The sequence below is a fragment of the Typopeltis vanoorti genome, chromosome 5 (assembly GCF_054136105.1).
Source record: "Typopeltis vanoorti isolate ZY-2024b chromosome 5, IOZ_Tvanoo_1.0, whole genome shotgun sequence".
In the NCBI taxonomy this organism is placed as follows: domain Eukaryota; kingdom Metazoa; phylum Arthropoda; class Arachnida; order Uropygi; family Thelyphonidae; genus Typopeltis; species Typopeltis vanoorti.
In genome coordinates this window covers 125435705-125460913 of record NC_143553.1, presented here as the reverse complement: position 1 = coordinate 125460913, position 25209 = coordinate 125435705, and the positions used below count along the sequence as shown (strand labels likewise).

General features: G+C 35.9%; 1 protein-coding gene across 2 annotated transcripts in view; it reads left to right on the top strand.

Annotated features, from left to right (window-relative positions):
- Window positions 1-603: 603 nt before the first annotated feature.
- Window positions 604-25209, top strand: part of LOC150106791 (uncharacterized) — a 36252-nt gene continuing 11646 nt past the window's right edge. The window contains exons 1-2 of one of the 2 annotated variants that reach the window (XM_090392704.1): window positions 604-620; window positions 19662-19903. In XM_090392704.1, the coding sequence (XP_090248830.1) occupies window positions 19711-19903 (193 nt within the window). In that variant the 5' untranslated portion in view covers window positions 604-620; window positions 19662-19710. The other variant, XM_090392703.1, reaches the window with a different exon arrangement.

Genomic DNA, 25209 nt, shown 5'->3' with positions numbered 1-25209 from the left:
ACCAAATTTTTATCAAAGGATTTGTATCCCCTTCATTATTATTAAGGTTGACAGAAAAATAGCCTTTTGGCTTTTATTCTATGTTATAATACACAGGCACACCTTTATGGCATTCGTATAGTGAAGGTATGTAAGTTCTTTTCACTTAAACCTTGTTATCTTCCAGGTCTACCTACTCACTGATGAGACCTCAAAAAAGGTTGAAATCGGTCTGGATAGTGTTCTTTCCTCATAATGTAATTACAGTATTACATCCCCTAGGGGCTGTGTTTTTACATTATGAGAAAATATCAAGGATAGTGAGGGAGCTTTCACCACCTTTGATACGAGTTGCCTTGGTGTTTTACTAACAAGTGGTTACTTACACTTGGATTTGACGATAGTTTTTCGGTATGAAACTCATAGATCTTAGTCCTAGTTCTTGGAGTTTCGCTTACTGGCAGATAAAGATCAAAGGATTTGTATCCCCTTCACTATTTTTTTTAATTGTTTAAGAAGTGGGGATATATCATTTATCTATCCCTTTATCAACTTGCTGCTTATTCAAATAACTATGAGGGAACACCGCATACTTTCGTAGGGAATGGGCCAATTTAAGTGAGGCGAAGTGTTGATTAACTGTGTGAGTATCGTTACTTGTTATGATGTTTTTTAAGTAATAAAATCCGTTCAGAATATGTTGATCTTTGTCGTTTGTTTTATTGAAAGTAATAAGTATCAGAAGTTATTTAAAATTCTTTTTCTTTATTGTTCTCTACACTGTTCATTTTAGTATTCATTATATTACATTGAATAATATTATTTGGAAAGCTATGTTTAGCAAATTCTTATTATGATTATACTACTCAGAAGAAATATTTCATTAAAATAGCTTTGAAATAGGAAGTCATTATGATATGTATTTATGTTCTGATGCACAAGCGCAAGTGTTCATGCTTGTTTCATATAAACAGCAGTATGCAGATAATGAATGGTATGTTATCTAAAACGTATGCAGCGGAAAGTGTATGGTGAGTGACGAATGGAACTACAAGGATGGACTTCATTTGAATGGTTTTGGCATGAGACATATGGAAAGACTGCTGCTGCTTCTGGAAGGGAGTGCAGTGAGTAATGCGAACCAGCTATCAGCGGAAGTCAGTGATGATGTAAATGAGCGTGAGAGTGGACCAGCTGAGACTAAAGTGATTGTGAATGGAGATGAGAGTAATGTGAAAGATGATAATGTGATAACAGGAATGCATGTTGCTTAAGAATGGGGAAAGGAAGACAATGTAAGGAGGGTGGGTTTTGAAAGCAGTAGTGAATACAGGTATGGGGATAGCTAGGAATGAACAGGGAATAGTTGAGTCTGGCAAGATATATGCAACAAAGAGTAAAGGTGAGAAGAAACCTAGAAATGAATTGCTATGTGTATTTACAAATGCCACAAGTATCAGAAATAAGAGGAGGGGGGGCGAAATTGTTGCTTAATGAGTTTATTCACCTGCATATAGTTGGAATAAGTGAAACATGATTGGACGAGAATGATATCCTGGTGGGATAGAAATGGAAGGGTGTGTTGTTTTTTGTGAGGATTAGAAGGGCAAGAGGGGGGGGGACTGCTGCTGTGGAGGAGGAAATTATGCCTGCACAAAGTTGAGATACAAGAAGGAAATAGTTGCAGTGGTTTTAAAAGCAGTATTGTGCAGTTGGGTGTTGCTATGGCTATGGAATGTTGAGGGCGGAGACAAATGTGTAGTCAACTTGGCATAATAAGCAAGAGAAGAGTGATCATTAATGGTGATATTGATTACAGTGAAGAGATACCATCAGGGCAGAAGGAAAATGAATTTCTTGATTTATGAAGGCACAACTGTGTTTGTCACTATGTAATGGAGGGCACGTGAGGATTGGGAATCTCAGATCTGATCATATCGTGAGAGGATGTGCGTGTGAATGGAGTATGTAATCATTTCCCACTTTGTGAGAATGACTATAACTGATCACCTGGGTTGTCACCAGTTGTATGAGAACTTCTGTGAAGGATATGTGTGGAACTACAGGGCCAATGATTATAAAAAGTTTAGGAGATAACTAGGAGCTCTAGCCTAGAAAGAGGAGGTGAGTGAAAAGCAGCTAGATGTTGCTTGGGCAGAGATTAAGATCTGTGAAACAACAACGTCTGAGTGTATTCTAATGGTGAAAAGACTAAATAACGTAGAAGTAAATGGGCAAATGGAGGGATTAAGCATGAAATCTGGAACAGAATTAACAATCTAGCCAAGATAAATCCTAGCGAGTTCTGATATACAGTAAGTAGGAAAAAAAATGATTATGAAAGGATGATATTAGTTGACGACATTGATAGATTGGTAACTGATGCAGTGGATATAGTTTTCATTGAGTATTCATTTCATAAGTATTCATTGAGCAGTTTATTTCATCCTTGTGAAGGAATATCATGAGAAGTTTAATTGTAGATGATATGGTGAAGGAGAGATTGATCTGTGATATATTAAATAAACGTTTTGATAAGGCAGTAAGACTTGACAATACATCACCATGTGTTTGGAAGGGTTGCTCTAGCGAATTAACAGCATACCTGTTGAACATGAGTCTTGCAACAGGGCAAGTGCCAAAGGAGTGGAAAATGAGAAAAATTGTTCCACTTAGTAAGGACTATGATTCAGAATTGGGTTGATAATAACAGTATTGTCTATGATGGTCAGCATGGATTTGTTAGGGGAAAGGTCATGTTTTAACAGCCTACTTATATACTACATGATGAACTACTGTGCACAGATTTGATCACCTGGTTTTTCAAGGAGATGAGGATATATTTGAGAGGACCCAGAGAAGGTTCACTATGTTGGTTTCAGGTCTGTGGAATGTGGATATGAGGATAGTTTGAGGAAATGCAACTTGCAGAGACTTGTGGACAGAAAGAGAGAGAATATGATTGAGTTGTATAAGTTGGTGAGGGATTGTTACCAGATTAATGTAGAGATTTTTCATAGAGTAGTGGGAGACAAGGGGTAGAACTAGAGGCATCCCTGAATGCTGTATAAGGAGAGTGTGAGCAAAGAGAAGTGAGGAGCAGGTTCATTGCATGGATAGTGGTTAGTGGAATGCATTGCCTGTAAGTGTGGTGAGTGCAGAAACTGTGAATGGGTTTAAGGCACAGTTTGATGATTTCTTTGCATGAAAGTATAAACATCCTGCAATGAGACTTTTGACTCCCTGGAGGTCTGATAATGAGTACTTGTGTATGTTTCATAGAAACTATAGTAGACATTTCCATTACCAAGTTAATATTATTATTATACAGTTATTATTGATGCAGCACTTTCTTAAAGGCTAGTGCTCATGGGAGGGCCTTCCATTCTATCTCATTAGGAATAATTAGGGTTCTCATCCTTGATTAATGCATTAATTAGGAGTGAGAGACTTTTTTTGCATGAATGATGGGTGATTATAATGCATTGCCAGAGTGGGATGAGTTCATAGACAGTGAATGCATTTATGGCACAATATGATGAGCGGTGTGAGAGTGAGACATTCCACATTGAATCTTTGACTCCATGGAAGTTTGATGATAATAATAATTGTATGTGTTCCCTGGCTAGCTTGTCTGTTCTTCATTGGGGGGGAGGAGAGCACAAGTTTCCTGAAAGGAAAAAACTTCTACCCTTCCCCCTCCTCCATACAACATCAGCTAAGTAACCTGTACTTGAAAATAATGATTATTCTTTACATCTAGACAGAATTAATTTCAATCCATTTATGGGTGTGTGTGTGTGTCTCTCTCTCTCTCTCTCTCTCTCTTATATATATATATGTATCTTAGATCCACATAGAAAAGTTATAACATCTATAGTATATCAGTGCCATGAGTAAGGAAGGGAGTCAGAGGGAAAGTAGGAATCTGATGTTTCTTGAACAGCTGAAAATTGTAGTCTTGGAACACATGATGAGTAAGGCTGTTCTGAAGAACAGGGAAATCAAATGAAAGGGGAAGAACAGAAGTTGGTTCTGAAAGTTTTAAGTTGGACAGTGAAATACCAGTAAATATTAATGAACAACCCTAGGGCTCATGAAATGCATTAACAGCTTTCCTTTTTTAAAAAAAAAAAAAAAATCTAATCATTTGCTCATGCATAGCACCATCAAATTATACATGTTATGTAAATTTAAGATTTCTTATGGGTAGGGGGTCTCTCTCTCTCTCTCTCTCTATATATATATATATATATATTTTTTTTTTTTTTTTAAGTGAGAACTTTCTTGCAAGAGATGAGAGTACTGTGTTTTGGTATGTGCGTATATATATATATATATATATATATCACTTTTTTTTTTTAAAAAAATGAGATCTTTCTTGCAAGAGATGGGAGAGTACTGTGTTCTGGGTAGCATTTGAAGTTCACAAGGTGATCCTCCTCACCACACCAAGGAGTTCATAGTAGGCGATTGTGCACTATAGGCTTTGTTAAATGAAGAGGAGCAGTGGAGTGGAGTGTACTGTTATTAGCAAAGATGGATAGAATTTGTGGTCATTGAGAGGTCATTTATGTACAGGAGGAAGAGAATTAATGAAACTAGTAGAAATTCCTGGGGATACTACAGTATTCTTGTGTAAATCTCAGGAAGCTACAGAAAGATTTTTGACTTAGTTATAAAGTAAATTATACTAGATAAGAAGTTATATTGTTTAATCCTTTATCCAAGTGTAAACAAAAATTTGCATGAGAAGTATCTTCATGACTACTTGCATATAGAGTTGGTAGACTTCACATAAATTGTCTTAGTATCCCAGTCGTAGTTTTCCATTTCCCATTAGAAGTGCGGTGAAATCTTCTTCCCACAAGTTTACGCCTCATGGTAGATTTTGACTACTTTTCGTAACTGGTTCCTAGCCGCTCTTCTGTAACCAGCTGATCCGCTCTCTCGTTTCCTGCTACCCGACCGAGTATGCGCATTCACCAGGGCTGAACTTGCTTTCCCATCCCTCTAGAACAGTGTTTCTGAAAGTTCAGATATCCGCATACCCCTTCTTAAAAATTTTTCCTTATCACCAAGTATCCCCTAAATAATTAATTAATGAAAATAAACAAATAAATTAATGTAAAAATAAATATCTATTTTATTTGAATTTATATGTTCAGGTAAACACAAAATATGAATTATTTTTAAAAGAAGAAAATTTGGAAAACGTTCCTCTTCATTCCATGAAATGAAAATCCACAATTCAAGTAATTCATATCATACTTACGAAGAGTTTTCATCCTCTTCCTAGTTGGTTCTGTAGAGATCACAGGCAACACACTCTTATCAGTTCCATTTGATCCAGTGTTGTTTACACGCCTACTTGTATTTGCTATATTGCTCTCTTTTGGGGGTTTTATTTATAAATGAAATCTTTAACCAACGATCCATACGTAGGAATTTGAAAGTTAAAAAAAAATAACAAAAATAATAATAATAAAATATTATGGGAAGGGACGCTTGCTATGCTGACTAGTTTCGACCTTTATTGAAGTTTCATCAGTGGTGCCAGACTCAGAATGACTCCAGCCCACACAAAAATTGTGTATGGGCTGGAGTCAGGACCAGAGTAATCTGTTGATATTCCGGTTGAAGGTTGTAGTCCTTTGGAAATACTTCATGGGGAAAGCTGTTCCACAGAACTGAGTTAGTGCTGAAATATGACTGGAAGTTTCCAGTTCGGTGAGTACACGGTAAAGAGTTGTTTTTGCAGCTGTTGCTCAACTTCTTGTAGATCTGATAAATGTGAGGCATAATAAATGCTTCTCTCCCGCCCTCTTAAAAAATAAAAATTCCAGTATATTTCATCCACTGTAACGTGGATGCCATCAGGGAGAAAAGAGATCAGTAGCTACGTTCAAAACATGAGTCATATGTCACATAGCATATGCTTACTAGCTTCTGTGTTGATCACAGCTGAGTTGTCAAGAATACACTATTAGATTTCAAAGGAATCAATGGAATATTTTCTGCAATTAAAATAACCTAATTGGTATCATTAAAAAAATAAAAAGTTGATAGTAATTACTTCCCAAATCTTTGAAATTGGCATACAATCAGAGCAATTAAGGTTTGAATGATTTCATAGTGTTTCACAAATTTCAAGAAAAAGTTGAATTTGTGTGTCTAGGCTTGCTGAATTCTAAAAATGTAGTGAAGTCCTGATGTTCTTGGACTCTAATCTCAGCAGAGCAGCCACTCTGTCCAAAGTAATAAAAATGATGTGAACAGGTCACTTGATAAAAACAGGGTAAGGAAAGAGGAGGTATTTTTCCTTGGTAGATGGTAGAAAAGATGACTGCTTCCAAACTTGTTTGAAGGAAGTGTATAGATTGTACTTGCAAAAAATCTTTGCTATTTTATACATTTCTTTAAGGTAGGGTGTGGAAATTCTTTTTGCATCAGGTTATAGTCTGGCTGACAGATCATAAGTGGCAATAAGTTATGTTTAAGTTATAATGAATAGTAGTTTCATTATAACCATTACTCACCAGAATGACAAATGGTTATAACGAAAGAGCAGAACACATTGAGCTCTGTGGACAAGACTTGATAATACCTATCATCTGTGATGAATTATGGTGTAAGGACAATGGATGTATCTGCCAGTAAAGTATAAATTCTGCATTTTTTTCTACGTGTTAGCCATATAAATGTTTAGAAATATGTGTCGTACAAGTTCCTTTAAAATGCTTGAATAATGAATGCCTGTTCTGCTGAACAGCTGCCATGGAGATATCTGTAGAAGAGACACAATGCAGAAACTAGTCTTCTATGAGAAAGTGGCTAAAGAGAATCTGTAGGAGATGTCAATAACCACTCTACTGGCCAAGGACGTCTATAGACATCAAGGTTATCATGGATGCGAAGTGCATTTACAATTGTAATACCATTGATATTACATTGAAATATATGATGGATAAGAAGCGTTTCAAGATGCATATTTGATCCATAATGGTCGGTCAGGTGGTTAATCAATAGAACATCCTTTTCTGAAAGCATTTTTTTGTGTGGGAGGATGGGTCTTATGTACAACACCCCAAACATGAGAGAGCAATGTTCCAAGGTTGGATGATTTAGGATTTATACAGAGTAAATAACTGGTCAGAGAAGTACCACCTTGAGCAGAAAAGATGCCAAATTTTTTTGGAAGCTGAGGATGCTCTAGAAGTAATGTGACTATGCCAGGAAAGATTTAGAGTAAGAGTCAGTCTGAGAAGAGAAATTTGGTCTTGGCTGTTGAGCTGAGCCTTATAGATGAATATAATCATAAATAAAATCATATATTTTCCATATACAAGTAGAAAAGAAAAGGTATAATGTTATTGATCTTATTGATAATTAGAAAGAGAAAAATTATTAAGAGTATGAAAAGGAATGTAAGACAGAAGAAGATTAAGCAGTGCTGTCACACTATTATTCTAGCAGAATATGTCTCTGAATCTATCCAGTTGACTTTCTAGAGTTATGGATATGTGATCCTTTCTGTGTGATGTTTGTACAGGGAATTAAATAAAATATATGATGAATAAAGAAATTTATATAATAAAAAAAAAAGAAGCCAGCCTGGTTGACCGAGTGGTTAGCGTATCCGCTCTCAGCCAAAAGGTTGTGGGTTCGAATCCCACTGTTGGGTATGGATGTTTGTGATTGTCTGGAAAATACTAGTGGTGGTGGTCGGCGGTAGATGGCATTGGTGTAGATGATGAACATAGTCGTAATTTGTAGATTTGAGTGGTGGAGATGGAGAGTTGAGTAGTAGGTGCCCTCCCTCGATGAGACTTTGGACTCCCTGGAGGTGCTATGTAATAATAATAATAATTTACTTTGTCATTGGTAGATGGCAGAAAAGAAGACTGTGTCCAATGGATGGTGAAATTAACTGGTTTGAAGGAAGTATATAGATTGCACTTGCAAAGAATCCTTGCTATTTGTTCTTGACATTTCTTTAAGGTATGGTGCAGAAATTCATTTCACATCAGATTGTAGTCTCATGTGAAATTTTATCTTTTAATCCTTTTAATTTGTTGGATTAAAAGGATAGAGCAGACTATAAAATGACAGGTTGCTGAAGAGGCATCTATGCCAGACCCGATTGAAACATTATTATTATTATTATTTCGGGCGACTCCAGGGAGGCCCTAAACATCATGTCCACACAACTATACGACATTCTCACAGTATCTATCATACCTTGCCTTGAACTTGCTCACCGTCATAGCACCCACAACAGACTCTGGCAGCTTGTTCCACTCATTTACCACTCTAAAAGTAAAGAACCCAGCTCTAACACTCTTGCCCAGCTTCCATAGGTGTCCCCTAGTTCTCCCACCACCAGTCCTGATCTCAAAAATATCCTCTGAATTAATTCTATAGAATCCCTTTAGCAAATTGAATGTCTCAATCATATTTCCCCTTTTCCGCCTATCAACTAGTTTCTGCAACCCACAAATCTTCAACCTGTTCTCATATGGTTCATTCCATAGACCTGCTATCATCTTAGTCACTGGCCTCTGGATCCTCTCCACCTCCTCCCCATCAAGAAGGGACTGAGGTGACCAAATCTGGGCACAGTAGTCGAGATGAGGTCTTATCAAGGCTCGGTACAGAGGTACAAAACTTGCTTGTCTCTGCTCGTCAAGGTATTTTTCAACAACCAAGTGAGTTGATGAGCTGATTTAGCTACTTTTGCAATGTGCCCCCTAAACTTCATCTCCCTATCCACCAACACTCCCAAGTCCCTGGCCTCATCAATCTCCTGAAGTACAGTTCCACCAATGTGGTATACTGCTGCTAATCTTTTCACCCCAAAATGCATAACCTTACATTTTGTCACATTAAATTGACATCCATTCTCCTTAGCCCAGAACTCCAATCTATCCAAGTCATCCTGCAAGATTTTGACATCTTCTCCATTCACTATTGCCCTACTCAACTTTGCATCATCAGCGAACAAATGAACTGTTTCTCTTAGATCCTTCCCTATATTGTTAATGAACAGATTAAACAGCAGTGGTCCAAGAACAGAACCCTATGGCACACCACTAGTCACAGGCCGTCTTTTGGACTCTACTCCTGAATAAACTACTCTTTAATATCTCTCTATCAACCACGCACCTATCCATCTCACCAACTTTATATCCATTCCCATATGTTGTAGTTTACGGATTAGAATTTCATGTGGTATCCTGTCAAACACCTTTGCCAGGTCCAGCAGTATTACGGTAAACCCATTACCCTTATCCAGTTCAGCCTTCACCTTGTTATAAAACTTGAGAAAGTTACTGAGGCACGATCTACCCTTCACAAAGCCATGCTGTCCCCTGTACAGTATCTCATTTTCATCAATCCATACCTGTATTTTTCCCTTGACTACTTTCTCCAAGACCTTGACAACGACTCCTGATATGCTGATTGGTTGGTAATTTGCAACTGTAGTCTTGGATCCTCCTTTATGCAGTGAAACTATTTTCCCCTTTTTCCACACCTTGGGGACTAAACCAGATCCAAGACTCAGATTAAACAACATGGTCAAGGGCACTGATAATTCCTTAGCCGCTTCACTCAAGACCCGTGCCGGTATACCATCCAATCTCACAGATGTATTCACATTAAGGTTCTGTAATAGACTATTCACTTCCACTTCGTTCATCACAATTCCCGTATAAACTAATGGTTCCTTCATTTTTTCAATGTCACCACCTGGATGATATACTTTTGCAAAGTGCGCGCTCAGTAACTCCACTATATCGACTGATTCAGTGACCGCCTTACCATCGTCATTCCTTAAAATCATTTTGCCGTGTACAGTTTTTTCCCTTGCTTGCAGCATATTGAAAGAACTGTTTGGGATTCTCTTTTGCTTGCATAGCAAGTTTCCTTTCATAAACCGCTTTTGCTTTTTTTTTACCACACTCGTTACCTTTTTGGCCTGCACTTTATACTGTTCGTATGCCTGCAGGTCATCCCTTTCTTTAAATTCCCTCCACAGTTGTTTCTTTTTTTGCAGCTCAAGCTTAATGGTGTTATTCATCCATTTAACCTCTACTTGGTTTACTATTCAGACCCTAGGTATACAATCAGCCATAACCTCCTGTAAATGCTCCTTGACCACTTCCCATGCTCTATTGACGTCCAGCCCTTGCAGTTGTACATGCCATGGCACTGATTCAAGCAATCTCCTAAGCTTGTCATACTTGTGCGCACGGTAATTCCACGTATACCTTGTCTTAATCGAAAATTCCACACCTTTAGCCACCTCCCAGGTCAAGTTACTTATGATCACTCTCACCAATAGGTGGCAACATGGTCATATTCATTACAGTCAAATTCTGAGATGCTATTACCAGGTCAAGCACTCTCACACCCCTAGTATTTTCAATTACATGCTGTCTCAGATAGTTATCCCTTAATAATTGAATAAAATCCATTTCCTTCCTCACATGTGTCATCTCCTCCTTCCAATCAATGTTACCATAGTTGAAATCCCCCATAATAATTACTCTCCTTCCACTCATTTCATCAGTTTGTTTATGCATACTATCTCCACCATCTATTCCATCACATAGTCTATAGCAATACTCAACTGTATATTTTATTCTGCCAGTCTCAATCTCGCACCAAATAGCCTCAAATGAGCTCCTTTCACTATCCTGCGATACAACTTCAATTCTCCTTGGCTGCAGTTCATCAGCTATCATCAATAACCCCCCCCCCCCCCATTTTATTCTCTCTGTCCCTCCTAAACACACTATAACCTACACATTCTATCCCACTAACTATATCATCATCCGTCAGCCATGTTTCACTAATGCCAATAACCTGTTGCCAGGAAGAGCCAATCAAGGCCAAAAATTCTTCCTTCTTGTTCCTAATACTCCAGGCATTAGTATACATGAAATGCAGTGATCCTTTTGTCCCACCCCTATCTTGATGCACTATTCTAAATGTCCCATTCCCATTTTTTGTCCTTAGTGCTGGCTCGGGTACATTATATACATTCTTACACTCAACTGTCTCACTGATGTCTGCATATCCCCCCCCCCCCTCCTTGGTAGTTCTAGTTTCCCTGGTTCTGCACATCCATTTTCACTTCATTCAGCAACACTTTTTCCAGTCTCCGCACACCAATTCCATTCAAATGCAGGCCATCCATCTTGTATAAGTCCTTTCGCCCATCGAACTCATTCCACACGTCCACGAATTCCACACTGTCTGCATAACCTGCGCATAATGTCATTTGCGATTATGGCCCGCCTTCTAAACTCCTCTCTGTCATACCACGGCAACAGACTCACCATTCTAACTCTGTCACTCTTTTCTTTTGCTACCTTTAGCAATACTTTCAAGTCCTCTCTCATAAAAAATTTATCACCTTTCAATTCGTTCGTACCCGCCACAACTATTAATTCTTTCACCCTCTGTTTTTGCACTCTAATACTCTCACTTACATCCTTAAATTTTGCACCCGGTAAGTACAATTTAGTTACACTCCCATCTATCACTTCTCTTAATAACGAGTCACCATACAACACTCTTTCCTTCATTTCAGAAACTCAATATCAGTAGTGACCACAAGAGTTTCTCCAAATCATTCCATGGTTTGAATCCAGAGGTGGATAATGATGATGCTAGGAGATTGGCTGTAGGTCAAGAATTATGCATTCAAAGCAGTGGAGAAGAGCTGTTGATCACTTTCTCATTGATTTTTGTTATAACTGAAATAAGCATTTTGGACCATAGTTTATTGGCAGACATTTATTGCCTTTTTTAAGAATGTGCTGAATATAGACTAATTTCTGTATTATAGGGTAGATGCCAGTCAAGTAAAGACGATTGAAAAGGCTGTGTAGAATAATGTCAATTCTGGAGCACATGTTTTTAGTCTATTAGGAGGGATACCATTTGCATCAGAAGATCAGTATTATCTCTTGGATGATGTTACTTCAGTATCATCTGGATGTGGGATTTATATATATGTGTGTCACCCAACACACCAAAGGTCATATGACCGATAGCAGATTCATAGGATAAGGAGGAGAAATCTCTTCATATATATATATATATTTTTTTTTTTTTTTTTTTTTAACAGCTGAAGGTTGTATTTTGGGGGCGGGGGGGTCCAAAGAACAGAGATAGATGAAATGAAAGAGGAAGCAGTAAAATTGGTTCAGTGAGTTTCAAGATGGACTGTAAAAAGGCTTGTGTTCTAATGAGTTTGGAGGAATAATAGTGGCCGATTCAGCAGAGCACTGCTCATGAAAATATTTGTAGGAGGCACAAGGCAGAAACTGAACGGCTGTGAGAGAGGGATTGAAGTGGATAAGAGGGATCATTAATTAACCGGATTGCCCTCTTCGGATAGAATCGAGCAATCTTAGTGAGGATTTTGTTCACTGCCCCAAATATGGGGGCAGTATTCCATGTTTGGGAAGATTTGGGATTTGTATAGAGTTAGCAGCTGTGAAATAGTGTCTTGTGCAGATATATAGATTGGCAAAGTTCACTGGCTTTGGTGAGGAACCAGACTATTTGACTACTGTTCGAGAAGGGAGTTTACTGCATCTTAGACAAGTTAGCTTTCTTATACTAGTTTATAAACTGAGAAATAAAACAATGTGGAAATGAGAGTAATTTTTTTATTATTTCAGACAGAAATGGCTTGCTTTAATTCTACAGACATAAATGAACAAAACCTGATTTGTTTTTTTATCTTTGAATGATGATGAACCTGACTTATTCCAAGAACTTGTCAGGTTTCATACAAATGAGAATTGGCTCTTTTTTAAGTTTAACAGAAATTCTGGTAAATGTGACAAATTTTTAAATTTTGTGAAGAAAGTAGGGGCAATTAAAAACACTATATAGTATAAATAGAGCCTTATGCATAGTGATAAAATTATGACTCAGTCCGGTCCGTGCGGTTAGCCTAGTGGCTATGCGCTTCGCAACCATATGCCTGGGGAAGGAGTGTTCTAGGTTCGATTCCCGTCGGTGACGTGAGGAGCTGAAGGATCTTCCTCAGCCATAGCCAAGTTATCCAGTCTTGGGCGTGGACAGCAGGGTTTTTTCCCCAGTTTATTCTGGGGTTTTTCATCCTGCAATGTAGGCAAACTGGCCTTGAGAACTCAACACTACAGGCCATAGGATACACCTGGGCATAAGGCTGACCACCTTATCCTGTAAACGGAGTGAGGTCCAATGATCAATGGACCCTCGACACCGCAAGGTAAAAGAGGGTATAAGGAAGATGAGATGAGATAAAATTATATAGTATAAATAAAGCTTTATATACATAGTGGTATATAACTTGACTAATTGTAGGTAAGTAATTAAATGTGAGTGTTGCACAAGAAGAAAGTTTGATATTAAAGCAGGTGTAAAGCAAGGTTGTATGCTATCTCCACCATTGTTTATAATTTACATATGTGGGGGTTACCGTTCATAAAAGGGATATTAAGCCTTGTTTCAGAACTGGTGATATATGCTCATTCTTTATTCAGTTAATGTTGATCTCTTAAATGAATATTAAGTCTTTAAGATTCTTTTATGAAATTCAATAACTGCTGTAATAAATTAAGTATGAAAATCAGATTAAATAGATGAAAATAGGAAAAAGAGAAAAAATAAATTACAACTTTAGTGGACAGTGATTGGAAGTAAAGCATTTTAAGTACATTGTTAGAGAAGATGGCATGCACATTAAATATGAAAATAGATAAACAGAAATAGTAAAATCGGTATGATAGAGAAAATCATATTAAAAATAAAGATATTAGAAAGGAACCGAACAATTAGTATTTAAGAAGAGATAAGCGATACAAATTAGCAAAACAAGTATTTGAAGTAGCAACAGAAAAGTAAGGAAGAAGATGAATAATTTATTGATGATATTCATTTTTTATTGGCATAGTAATTCTCTTTAAGAAGCAGAAACTAATCCATACTCACCAACCACTCCATTAAAAAATCTGTTCACTTCCTCTTTATTACACTTTTACACAACTTCGGAAGTGGCGTCTTGTTCTCACTATTGCTCTCCAAATAGTTCCTTCTGTATTGATCCTGTAAAAATCCTCTTATCAGCTGAAATATTTTATCATATCACCTCTTTTCACTATCCACTATTCTCTAAAATTTAACATTTCCTCAGCCTTTCTCAATAATCAGTATTCCAGAGTCCTAATATTGCTTTAATCACTCATATTCCAGACCTCCTTCAGAGGTTTTTACATCATTTATTGGTATACAATGGCACATCTGCTTTTTTATTTCTTCTTGTTTTATAATAGTACTAGTTATACTGTATATAATGCTCATTAAGAGTATTATACAGTATCATGTCCCTGTTGTAGTTTATTTATTAAGGATAATTTGTGTGTGAATTGATGGGGAGTTATGAGTGATGCTAATTTAAGTCCCTTCAGGAAGATATAGACTTGTGGTTTCAGTGAGTGATTGGAGTTTCAGCTTGCAGAGGTGTACTGTAGTTATCTGTTGTGGATGAGGTAGATGAGATTTGGGCTTCCAGGTTTTCCCAGAAAATTCTTGAGTTTCTGGGTAGAGTGGTGATGTGAAGGAGCATGTAAGTATCTGTGTGTGTGTGTGTGTGTGTGTGTGTGTGTGTGTGTGTGTGTGTGTGTGTGTGTGTGTGTGTGTGTGTGTGTGTTGGCTTACTGTAGAAAACAAAACACAAGTGAGAACCATCTGCTTATCTTGTAAAAAAAAAAAAAAAAAAAAAAAAACTAAGAAGGCTAGAGCCCCCCCCTTCCCCTACCAATTATGAAAAACCCTACAGCAGTAAAAAATAAAACCTGAATTTAATGTCATATGATTCCATGTATAAGTTAGCAACTGGAATGAAAGTGGGTCATGTATTATCTAGTGAAACATTTATAAAATGGAGATGACACATCAAAAATCACTAAGCTTTATGAAAGATATCTAGCTGATGTACTTGTTGAGCTTGGATGTCAATTGTTTAGCAAATTTATATGTGGGACATTTTATAGCATTTAGGATAGGATGTGACAGTGCCCCATGCTTATGGATCATAAATAGCCAATATAGCCTTGATACTTGGTTCATCATTCATTCATTCAATTTGGATGTAGCTACAGTTAACTAACTTGTAATATTTGACAAACTTAAGGTTTTATTTTTTACTGCTGTAGGGTTTTTCATAATTGGTATATATGTTGACATACCAGATAATTCTTTTCATTTAATATTATAATTATCTGTATTTGCTTCTTGGAGAGCTTGTTAAGGTTCAGATCATGGCAAACATTACACAGCTTGTAATTTTTGTATCCCAAAATGCATAACTTGACACTTTTCCACATTAAATTGATATCCATTATGTTTTGCCCACACTGTCAGCCTATTTCAATCATCCTGCAAACTCTCTATCTCACCTTGACTAACTATTACCACTCCTTCCCAATTTTGCCATCAAAAGATTATCAGAAGATAAACAGCTTGTAATTTTTGTATCCCAAAATGCATAACTTGACACTTTTTCCACATTAAATTGACATCCATTATGTTTTGCCCACACTGTCAGCCTATTTCAATCATCCTGCAAACTCTCTGTCACCTTGATTAACTATTACCACTCCTCCCCAATTTTGCTTCATCAGCAAACAACTAAATATCTCCCTTCAAATTATTTCCTATATCATTTATGTACAAATTAAACAGCAGTGGTCCAAGCGCAGAGCCCTGTGGTGTACACTAGTCAACCTGCCTTCTCCTGGATTCTGTTCCTCAATATACTGCTCTTTGGTATTTGTCAATCAGCCACCCTTTTATCCATCTCACCAGTTTCATATCCATCCCTGTTTGTTGCAGTTTGTGTAACAGAGTTCCATGTGATATCCTCTCAAATGCCTCATACAACAGTTTTCAATTATGACCAGTGCCCATTTATACAATACTGAATTCACTCGTATGATGATTTTAGTGACGTAATGCTGCAATGAATTAACTGTTGCACAATTTTGGTGGACTTACTGTTTTATTAATATCATTTCTCACTGACAATGTGTATGGTTTAGTGTTGTACTGCAAATTATAAACTTTTATTTATAACTTTTATTTTTTGTTAATAATAGCAAATAAAAATCAGAGGAACGATACTGTTGCTTCCATTGAAAAGAAAGATTGTAAAACATATTTCATTAGATACTAAGATTAAAATTATTAAATTTAGTGATGATGGTGTATCAAACATTGAGATAGGCCATAGGCTAAATTTTTGTATTAGCACTACTGTTAAAGTTTGAACTAAATAGAGAACATTGAAGTGGAAATTGTTACATTAGTTAATACAACAGTTTTCTGGAAATGTGAAAATCTTATTACTGAAATGTCAGCAATTTTTTTCCCAAAAATTCTAAATTTTTTTGTCTGCTTTATGATGTAAATAAATACTTCATTTACACCAGTTGTTCATAGTACTGTATAATGACTGCTTAAAAATGATATTAAACTATTACATGCATCTATAGGGAAAATAAATGGCAATGATTTGTTATATGATGGTGGTCTAGAATTTAATATGTTGTATGAATGCCTGTACACAATCTGACAACTTTTTTTTTGTTACAAAATTTTTGAACTGAGTGATCTAATATCTTTTATTCATCATCAAATTCCTGGTATGTACCCTCAAGGGGTGTACAGGGTATGATAGTACTACATGAAAAATTACATCATTACCAACTTCCTATCTACAATTTTCCTCCAAATCAGTCTGTTACTTGTCAAGACTCCAACATTATCAGATCTTATATTTCTATCTTCTAAGCACTTTTTACTATATCAATCCACCTATATCTTGGTCTACCTGTGGGTCTTTTTCTTATCCACCTGGCAGAGAACACTTGTTTTGCTAATCTTTCCTCTCCCATTCTGTTTAAGTGATCATACCATCTGAGATTAGCTCTGCTAATGCATTCCTGGATGCTGGACATCTTTTATTATCACTAAATATTTTAAGTTCATTTTTGGCTGTGAAAACATGATTATGCCTGAACAATTTGGAAATTTTAAGGTGAAGGTTATAACATTTTGTATTAATAATACTAAGTGTTCTCTGCCAGGTGGGTCTGTATTTGTTCCTTTACTAGTGATAGGCTTGTGTATAAATTCTGAGTGCTTGAGGGGAGCAAAAGTTTTGTTAATTTGTCACATATTTACATTTCTTAAATATCGTCACAATAATTTAATTCCTACATAATGTAAATGCAATAGTTATGGGAATTTCAATAGGAATATTTTTGTGGCTTGCTAACTTTGTACTCCTTATGTAGTTAATTATTACCTCCCATCTGTGCTGCCTCATAAATGCCTTCATTTATCCATTTCACACCTCCTTGTTGTCAGGAGGAAGAGGCAGTGTTGGCTCTAGGGTATGTGGCGCCCCCTAGGCCAGTTTTATCAATGCATTATAAGACAAGATAGGCATCATAAAATGTTTTATTGTTAAAAGCAGTTTATAGTTATTGCCAAAAAAGTGTGTATAGAGCATTTGGGGGGGGGGGGGCACTGCTCATTCCACCAACGCTTCAACTCTCTCTGGTCCTCTTTAATACCATTACTTTTTTTTTTTTTTGCAATGTTGGCACTCCAAAGCCATTGTGCCCCTAGGCCAGTGCCTCTTGTGCCTAAGCCTAAAGCTGGCCCTGGGAAGAGGGGACGATATGATAGAGACAAGTTGGTAAGGGGTTGTTATAGGGTCAATGTTGAAGAGGCTTTTCATAAAATGGTGGGAGAACAAGAGAGTGAGAAGCAGTTTTTTTTTTGCATGCAGAGTTGTAAATGATTGGAAGGCCTTGCCTGAGATTGTAGTGTCTGCAGAGAATTGGAATGTATTTAAGGCATGGTATGATGAGTTGTTTGTGTATGACAAAGGGATCTTCTAGATGAGTCTTTGACTCCATGTGGTCTCAGGGTAATAATAATTGTTAATGGGGTGATATATGTAATTAATGTAGGTTGCAGGATTCTTGGATTTTTTAATAACTAGCATTGGGTTTTAGTGTTTTATATTAGGAATGAATTATTGTAAAAATGAATCTGTGCATTTAAGCTTTTGAGAGGTGGTGTTTATTGCTAGTAGTGATGTGGTCATCTGCATATTGATATCTAGCTGTTTATGAAGAGATTGTAAAAACTTGTATGTATATGTTGGAAAGGATGAAAAATTAAATTATTTTGAGAGGTTTTTTTATTTTATTTTTTTATAACTTGCATTCTGTTGACAAGCAATTCCTGAATCAGAGTAAGTTCTGCAGATTCCAGTGGAGTGTAATGGCTATCAAGTGTATTGAATGAATTAGTTAGATTTGATAGTATAAGTATTGTGGATTTGTTTTTAATTAATGGTGTAATGTGTTGCTTCTTTGTTTTTTGGCATGTGTATTGCTCTTTGGATCTGTTACGTGTTTACAGTATATGTACACAGTAGTACATTAATATGCTTTAAAGATTATTTTTGTTTTATTCAGAGGATTCACAAAATTAGATTTAAATATGTCATTATTAATGCAAAGTAATACAGTATGAATCGTATGATTTGGCCATTCAACCTTCCTTATGACATTATCAAGAAATGACTGAACAGTGAACCAACCATTACTTGCCACAAAGGATTGAGAATTGTGTAGATGTTTTGATTTTGTCTTTCAAAAGACTTCATCTGAATTGTCATTAAGCTTAGGGAATGAGTTTTGGGATTTGGTCTTTAATCTGTATAGTTCATAATTTTTCTATGTCATAAATATCACTCAGAATGCTTTTTTTGTTGTTGTTATTGATGACTTTAAAGAGGCAGATCCTTTCAGATGTCCCTTTATATGGGCAGCATCCTTCACACGTATTCTTTGCTGATTTTGAAGACAAACATGTTCTGTGGCCATTAAACTTTTGTCACTCTTCTGGTCATTGTCATGTACATCAAAGTATATGAATGCAAATACACAGAATGTCCATGTCAACAGTAAGCAAAAAGAGCCTGAGAAAGGTGTACATGAAGAGAAATCCCACATCTTAACGATGTGGAGTTTCAGCTTAAGTGAAATTTTTATTACTCAGCTTTTCTTGAACTTTTAAAACTCAAAAATGTTTTCATAACTTTTTCAAGATAATTTATGGACATCTGAATTTGCATAGGTCATAGTTTGCCTATATTTATATTGTAAGTAGGTTTGTAATCTAGTTATTTTTTTTCCCCTAGACGTTTTGCAATGAAAGAACTGGATACATTACATCCTCTAGCACCATCTTCATATTTTATTAAATCATACTTCATATTTCAGTAAATCATGTTTCAAAAGCCATTTTGCCTATTATAAAAACAAAATGTAGTACATTATTTTTTGCTCAGTACTTTCAAACATAAAAATTGTTTTGCTTGCTTTAGCTGACTTAATAACTTGACTAGTTGCCCATGGCTTAATTTACCTAAACCTGTACAGGCATATTCTTCACTTTCATAACAATAAGACAGTTGATGTGGAATATAAATTCAGTCCAGAAAATGCAGATATTATATATTTCATCCTTATTTTTCTGTTACCTATTCTTTTTATAGATCACATTTATATAATGCTACTTTTTAATATATACAGGCATTCCTTGATGACTGTTTTTAAAGAGCATTCCTAAAACTTCTCAACAATGGATATACATCCCGAGAGTACGCATGGCAATAGCAGTTCTACATCGAAATATGGATTATCTGATTGGATGAAATACAACTTTGAACGACTTAATGTCTCTACAGATTTTGAACAGTATGGATGTTCTCCACCTGATACGGAATTTCTGGCTGATTATGGGATTATTCAGCATGATAACAAATCAGCATCAGGTATGGCTATGAAAATTATCAGGCATTTAGCTGTGGTCTAAATAATAATACTAATGTTCATTAACCCTTGATTAAAATTGTAGGTAAATCACTCTTCCACTTTTTTTTAAATTACCAAAAAATTATAGAAATCAGAAGTATATTATTTTTTGAACATGAAGATTTTATCCATTTTTTAAGGTGGGTCAATATTTGGAATCTTAATGAAATTCTGTTTCAGAAAATTTATGAAATATTATTGGTATTATTATATAGGTATCTCCATGGAGTCAGGAGACTCATCGTGGGAGATCCATTATTCACACAATACGTATCATACCTGTCCTTAAACTCATTCACTGACAAAGCATTCGCAACCACCTCTTGCAACCCAATTCACCAACCTTCAAGCCAAAAATGTAGTCCCAACACTCTTGCTAACCATTCTTACACAATTTTTTGGGTGATACTTCATTCTCTCCATTCTTGCCATGTACTGAAAAAAAGTCTTCAGTGTCAATCCAATAACTTTTTTAACCTTCTCATGCATGAATTTTTATATTCATTTATAAAAAACTTATAATGCCATGATACAATACCATTTAATCTTAAAGTATTACCATGAATTCATTAATTTTGCTAAATTTATGTCCTGCATATGTAAAAAATGATGTCTTCAGATGAGGACATCATGCACTAACGCCAACAGACTACAGACATATTTCTATGGAAAGGACTTAGACTAAGGAATTTATTTTCATTGAAAGACATTACAAGTATGACAAAATAGATTATAAACAATTTATATTTTGCTGAAACACTGCATGAATGATCAAAATTTAGATTACTTAATACAAACAAAAAATGTAGAGCAATTAGAATTTGCAGTAGAGCTGTGTAAATCAAGAACAGTCTTATTCTCTTTGCCTCATTTTATATGGAAAGACTGAAAAAAAAAACAATCTGGACAGATTGGAACCTCACATCTACCACAGATGTATCTTGTTTTACTCTTGCAGTGTACATCTCTGCAGCAATTTGTCTTCCAACATCTCTGCAACGATTTGTCTTCCAGGATCTGCACCTACATAAAGATCAAAACAATATACATAGCCTGAAATGCTTGCCCTCACCCACATTTTGAAACCCCATTTTTTTTTTGTTTCTTAGGTAAGTATTGTTTGAGTTGTGAATGTCCCTTGAATGGAATCATCATCTCATCTACACTCTGAAATTCTTCTGTGCTGACAGCAGCATGGAATGTTTCATGAAACTTTTGCAGCACTGGTCTTATACGTATTGCTTTGTCTTTATTGTTGGTAGGTATTATGTCTGAATCAACAAAATGCAAATATCGCCTTATGTCCTTCCTCCCATCTGTTCACTGACAGAGCATCAGCTATAACATTCATGCACAGTCCATGTTCAGAAGACCAATACTCCTTACACGTGGGTATTTTATGTATGTCATAACAATTACAATTCCAAGGTAAATTTTGAGTTCAGTCACAGTAAGTGCTAAATTTTCTTTGCCTTTACAGCATGCATACAGATTTGTTTGTTTCACAACTTCATCCATCAATTCATCTGGAAACAGCTGTGAAAAATAATCTGCAGGGCTCTCTCCATGAATATTTACTTGGTGTTTTCCTCTAAACTGTGGTTCAGTACCAGCAAAGGGATTATCTTTCTGACTAAACCACACCGGTTGTCTCTGCAATGGCATATGACCAGCAACAGCTGTATTTTGCCCACTAGCTGGACTTTGAACGTTGTGAGTCTGACCAACAGGAGAAGGACACCGAACATCACTGTCTTCACTTGAACTGTCATTTTTTGTAGGATCATTTTGTGGCCTGGTATGTAGGATCACCATCAGAATCACTCAGCTCCAACTATCTTCAGATTCCTCCAACAGTTTTTCAATCTCCTCTTCAGTAAGTCTCTTGTGGTAATAGTCCTTTTTTATGCCTGATGGACCTGGTTTTTGGTTATCCATCTGTAAAAGAGATGATAATGCCAATTAACACACTATTCATTTATGTTTGCAAAAATAAAATTATAAAAATATTGTACAAGAACTTTCTAACCTCAAACTATATGCTGCATAGATTACCTTACAAACATGTTGTCCTCTTGTGAGAACAGGTTGTTTTCAAGTTTGTTTTATGAATATGGTAATAAACGTGGACAAATTAAATATTCATTCTTCATCTACAAGGTATAACAATATATAAAACATACTAACCTTTCCAGAAGACTCATGAAATCATCAAATTCAAATCAACAAAACAGCAGCTTTTCACTTCCTCTTTGATGCCACCATGCACTGCAGAGAGATTGGTATTCCTGTAACTCTGTTGAAACTCCTGCCATCTGGTGTGGTTTCTAAGAACACTTTGGTCTCCCCCAGATGAGGACAACATGCATATAGTAGCACTAAATTGTGAATGAATAATTATTATTATGAGGGAAAATATGTGTCCTCATATGAGGCTGTTATGCATGAGAGGGTTAATAACTTAAAGTTAGTTATTGAAGAAGTTAGTACCTTAGTTCCAGTGATGGGGAATCTTAATGCCATGTCCTATAATGGCATTCTGTATGATTCTCTGCTTCTGACTTTATGGCCACAGTTCAATGAAGGTCCTTTCCTATATCAATATGAAAATGCCTCTGTCTACAAAGCAAGGTCTGTACAGGAATGGTTTGATGAGATGGATGTTGAAGGATTTGATTGGTCTTCACAAGGATGAATTGGAATGCCCATTGCGAGCCAGATCATCCTAACATCAGTGGCTGACCTCACTAATGCTTTTTTTGAAGAATGGCAGAGAATTACTGCAGCAATGTACCAAAATCTAGTGGAAAGCCTGTTAAGATGATTAAAGGCTTTCATAGCAGAAAAGGGTGGACCAGCCTCATATTGGAGTGAGAGTTGGGATGAGCAGGCATCCAGATAATTTTAATCAGATAGTGTACAATATCACAGCAAAACTATTTCCATCCCATATATTCAGGGTACATCAGAAAAAATAGCTAAAGTTCTCCACAAATATAATCTTTGTGCACTTTCAAACTACTCATTGAGCTAGCTATCTTCTCCTAAGGATCATCCTTCATGTTCTGGAGTGTATAAAGGAGAAAAATTGGAGAATGGGTTTGTTGTGTTTCTAGATCAAATGCTAGAAGTAAAAATGATAGCAGAGAGTTGAAAGGCGAAATGCATGAAAATGCAATTTACAAGGTTGATGTCGTATTTTGAACTACCATATTTTTCGATAGATAACGCGCACCCCCAACATTTTCATCACCCCTTTTGCTGTATAGATAACACGCCTAGCGGTAGAGTTAGAAGGTACAGACAGAGGATGGAGGAATTCTTTAAAAGCACATGCGTTGCTATTAGCAGTGGTCGATTTTTTTTAATTCAAAATTTTACAATTTTCACATTATTGGGGAGCACTGTGACATTACTACGACTTTTTGTGTGGGCTGCATCGTTCTCTTGTAATTAGTTGAAGTTACAAGAAAATTGTTGAAGAGAAACAATTTTCAAAAGAAAGACTGTTCCAAAAGGTTGTGATTCCAAAGATATTATTGTTACTACTAATAATAAAGGTTGGATAAATTCCGAGGTTATGAAATTTTGGTTGGAGAATGTGTGGCGAAAGAGAAAAATGGCATTTTTCAACCCAAAATCTTTGTTAGTGTCTGATTCATGTAGGGCACACACACACAACAGCAGAAGTTAAAACAATTGTAAGTATTCCAAATTGGCCGTCATTGATTATGAAGCTGAAGAAATACTAAACGGAATTTTTAACGCAATTGATTCTTTCAATGTTGAGTCTGACAAAGAATTTTTTTTTGGGATTTGAATAGTGTAATGTTCAATAAATATTAAGTAATACTTCTACCTTAGTTTTGTTATTACATTTGATTTACCTCTCATACCTTTCAAACGTATGCGCATATGTTCATTTTTAACAAATTTCGACTTTTTTGTATAGATAACGCGTGTGTTATCTATCGAAAAATACGGTACAGTAAAATTTATTCTAATTTTGTGAATGTTTTCAAATAAGTTTTCTTATAATTTATATTACATTTTTATGTGTTTAAATGGTTATATAATCTACAAAGTAGTAGATTTAGATGATGCTAATTCACATGTGGTAATAATGTTTTGATTCAGAGTTGTAGTAGAATAGTAGTAGACTATTTATTGCTCTGTATAATGTTCTGAAAAGTTTTTCTCTGCATGCCTTCTCATATACCTTTTCCAGATCTGCAAAACTAAAGTACAGATCCTTGTCATATTCCTATGACTTATTTTTCTTGAGGTGTTGGACTAAAAACTCAATTTTCCAAGAGGAAGAAACTACTTGACAAAGATTGACTAACTCAAAAACTTATTGAAAAAAGGCATAGAAAAATTTCCTTTAGTCACTGAGCAAAATCAAACTTCTGATGGTCATCTAGCTCTCTTAGCAGCTTCCATTTCTACATGGCTACATAGGAAAGTACTACATGAAAAAGTTACACCATTATTAAATTTTTTTTTTTTTCCCCCCCACAGTCACAGAGTTGACCAGGAAACTTTTAGAGCATGGCCATGCAGCAGGAATGAGGGACTTGTATGCATAGCTTCGACACACAAAGTGCCCAGACTCCAACCCAATTGTAGTCTGCACACCATTTTATTGTTTCTAGACTTGACAGTCTTACTTGATTGTGGAATCCATTTATAAGAGAAAATGTAAATAACATTTGCTTTATATATACCGATGAGAAAAACATTTCATCGTCTAACTAGATGTTTTGATTTGAAAAAGACAAAATGGTAAAAAAACAAGGAAAGAATTTAAGAGGAGACTATTTTGTTTTAATACAACCAAAAAAAATAAAATGGCAGACATATAAAGTGTGACAGAATTAATGATGGAATAATGAAGTTTGTATTTGAAAGTAATGGAAAACAAATCTCATGTATCTAGGCTTGCACACTACAGCAAGCTAAAGACATTATTAAAGAAAAGTAAATAAAGGTCAGTAAAGTCATTATTTGAGAAGCATTTTTTTTTAATAATAAAAAGACAAGCCTTATAAACTCAAGGAGCTATAAAAGTCATTCAGAGCAGACTTTCACAAACGTCTACACCTACAGTTGGTTTTGAACCCACAACCTGTTGGTTGGGGAGCATGTGTGCTGTCTGCGGTATTATTCAAATAAGAGTATATTTCATCATCATCATCATCAAATTCCTGCCATGTACCCTCAAGGGGTGTACAGGATATGAAAGTACTACATGAAAAAATTACAT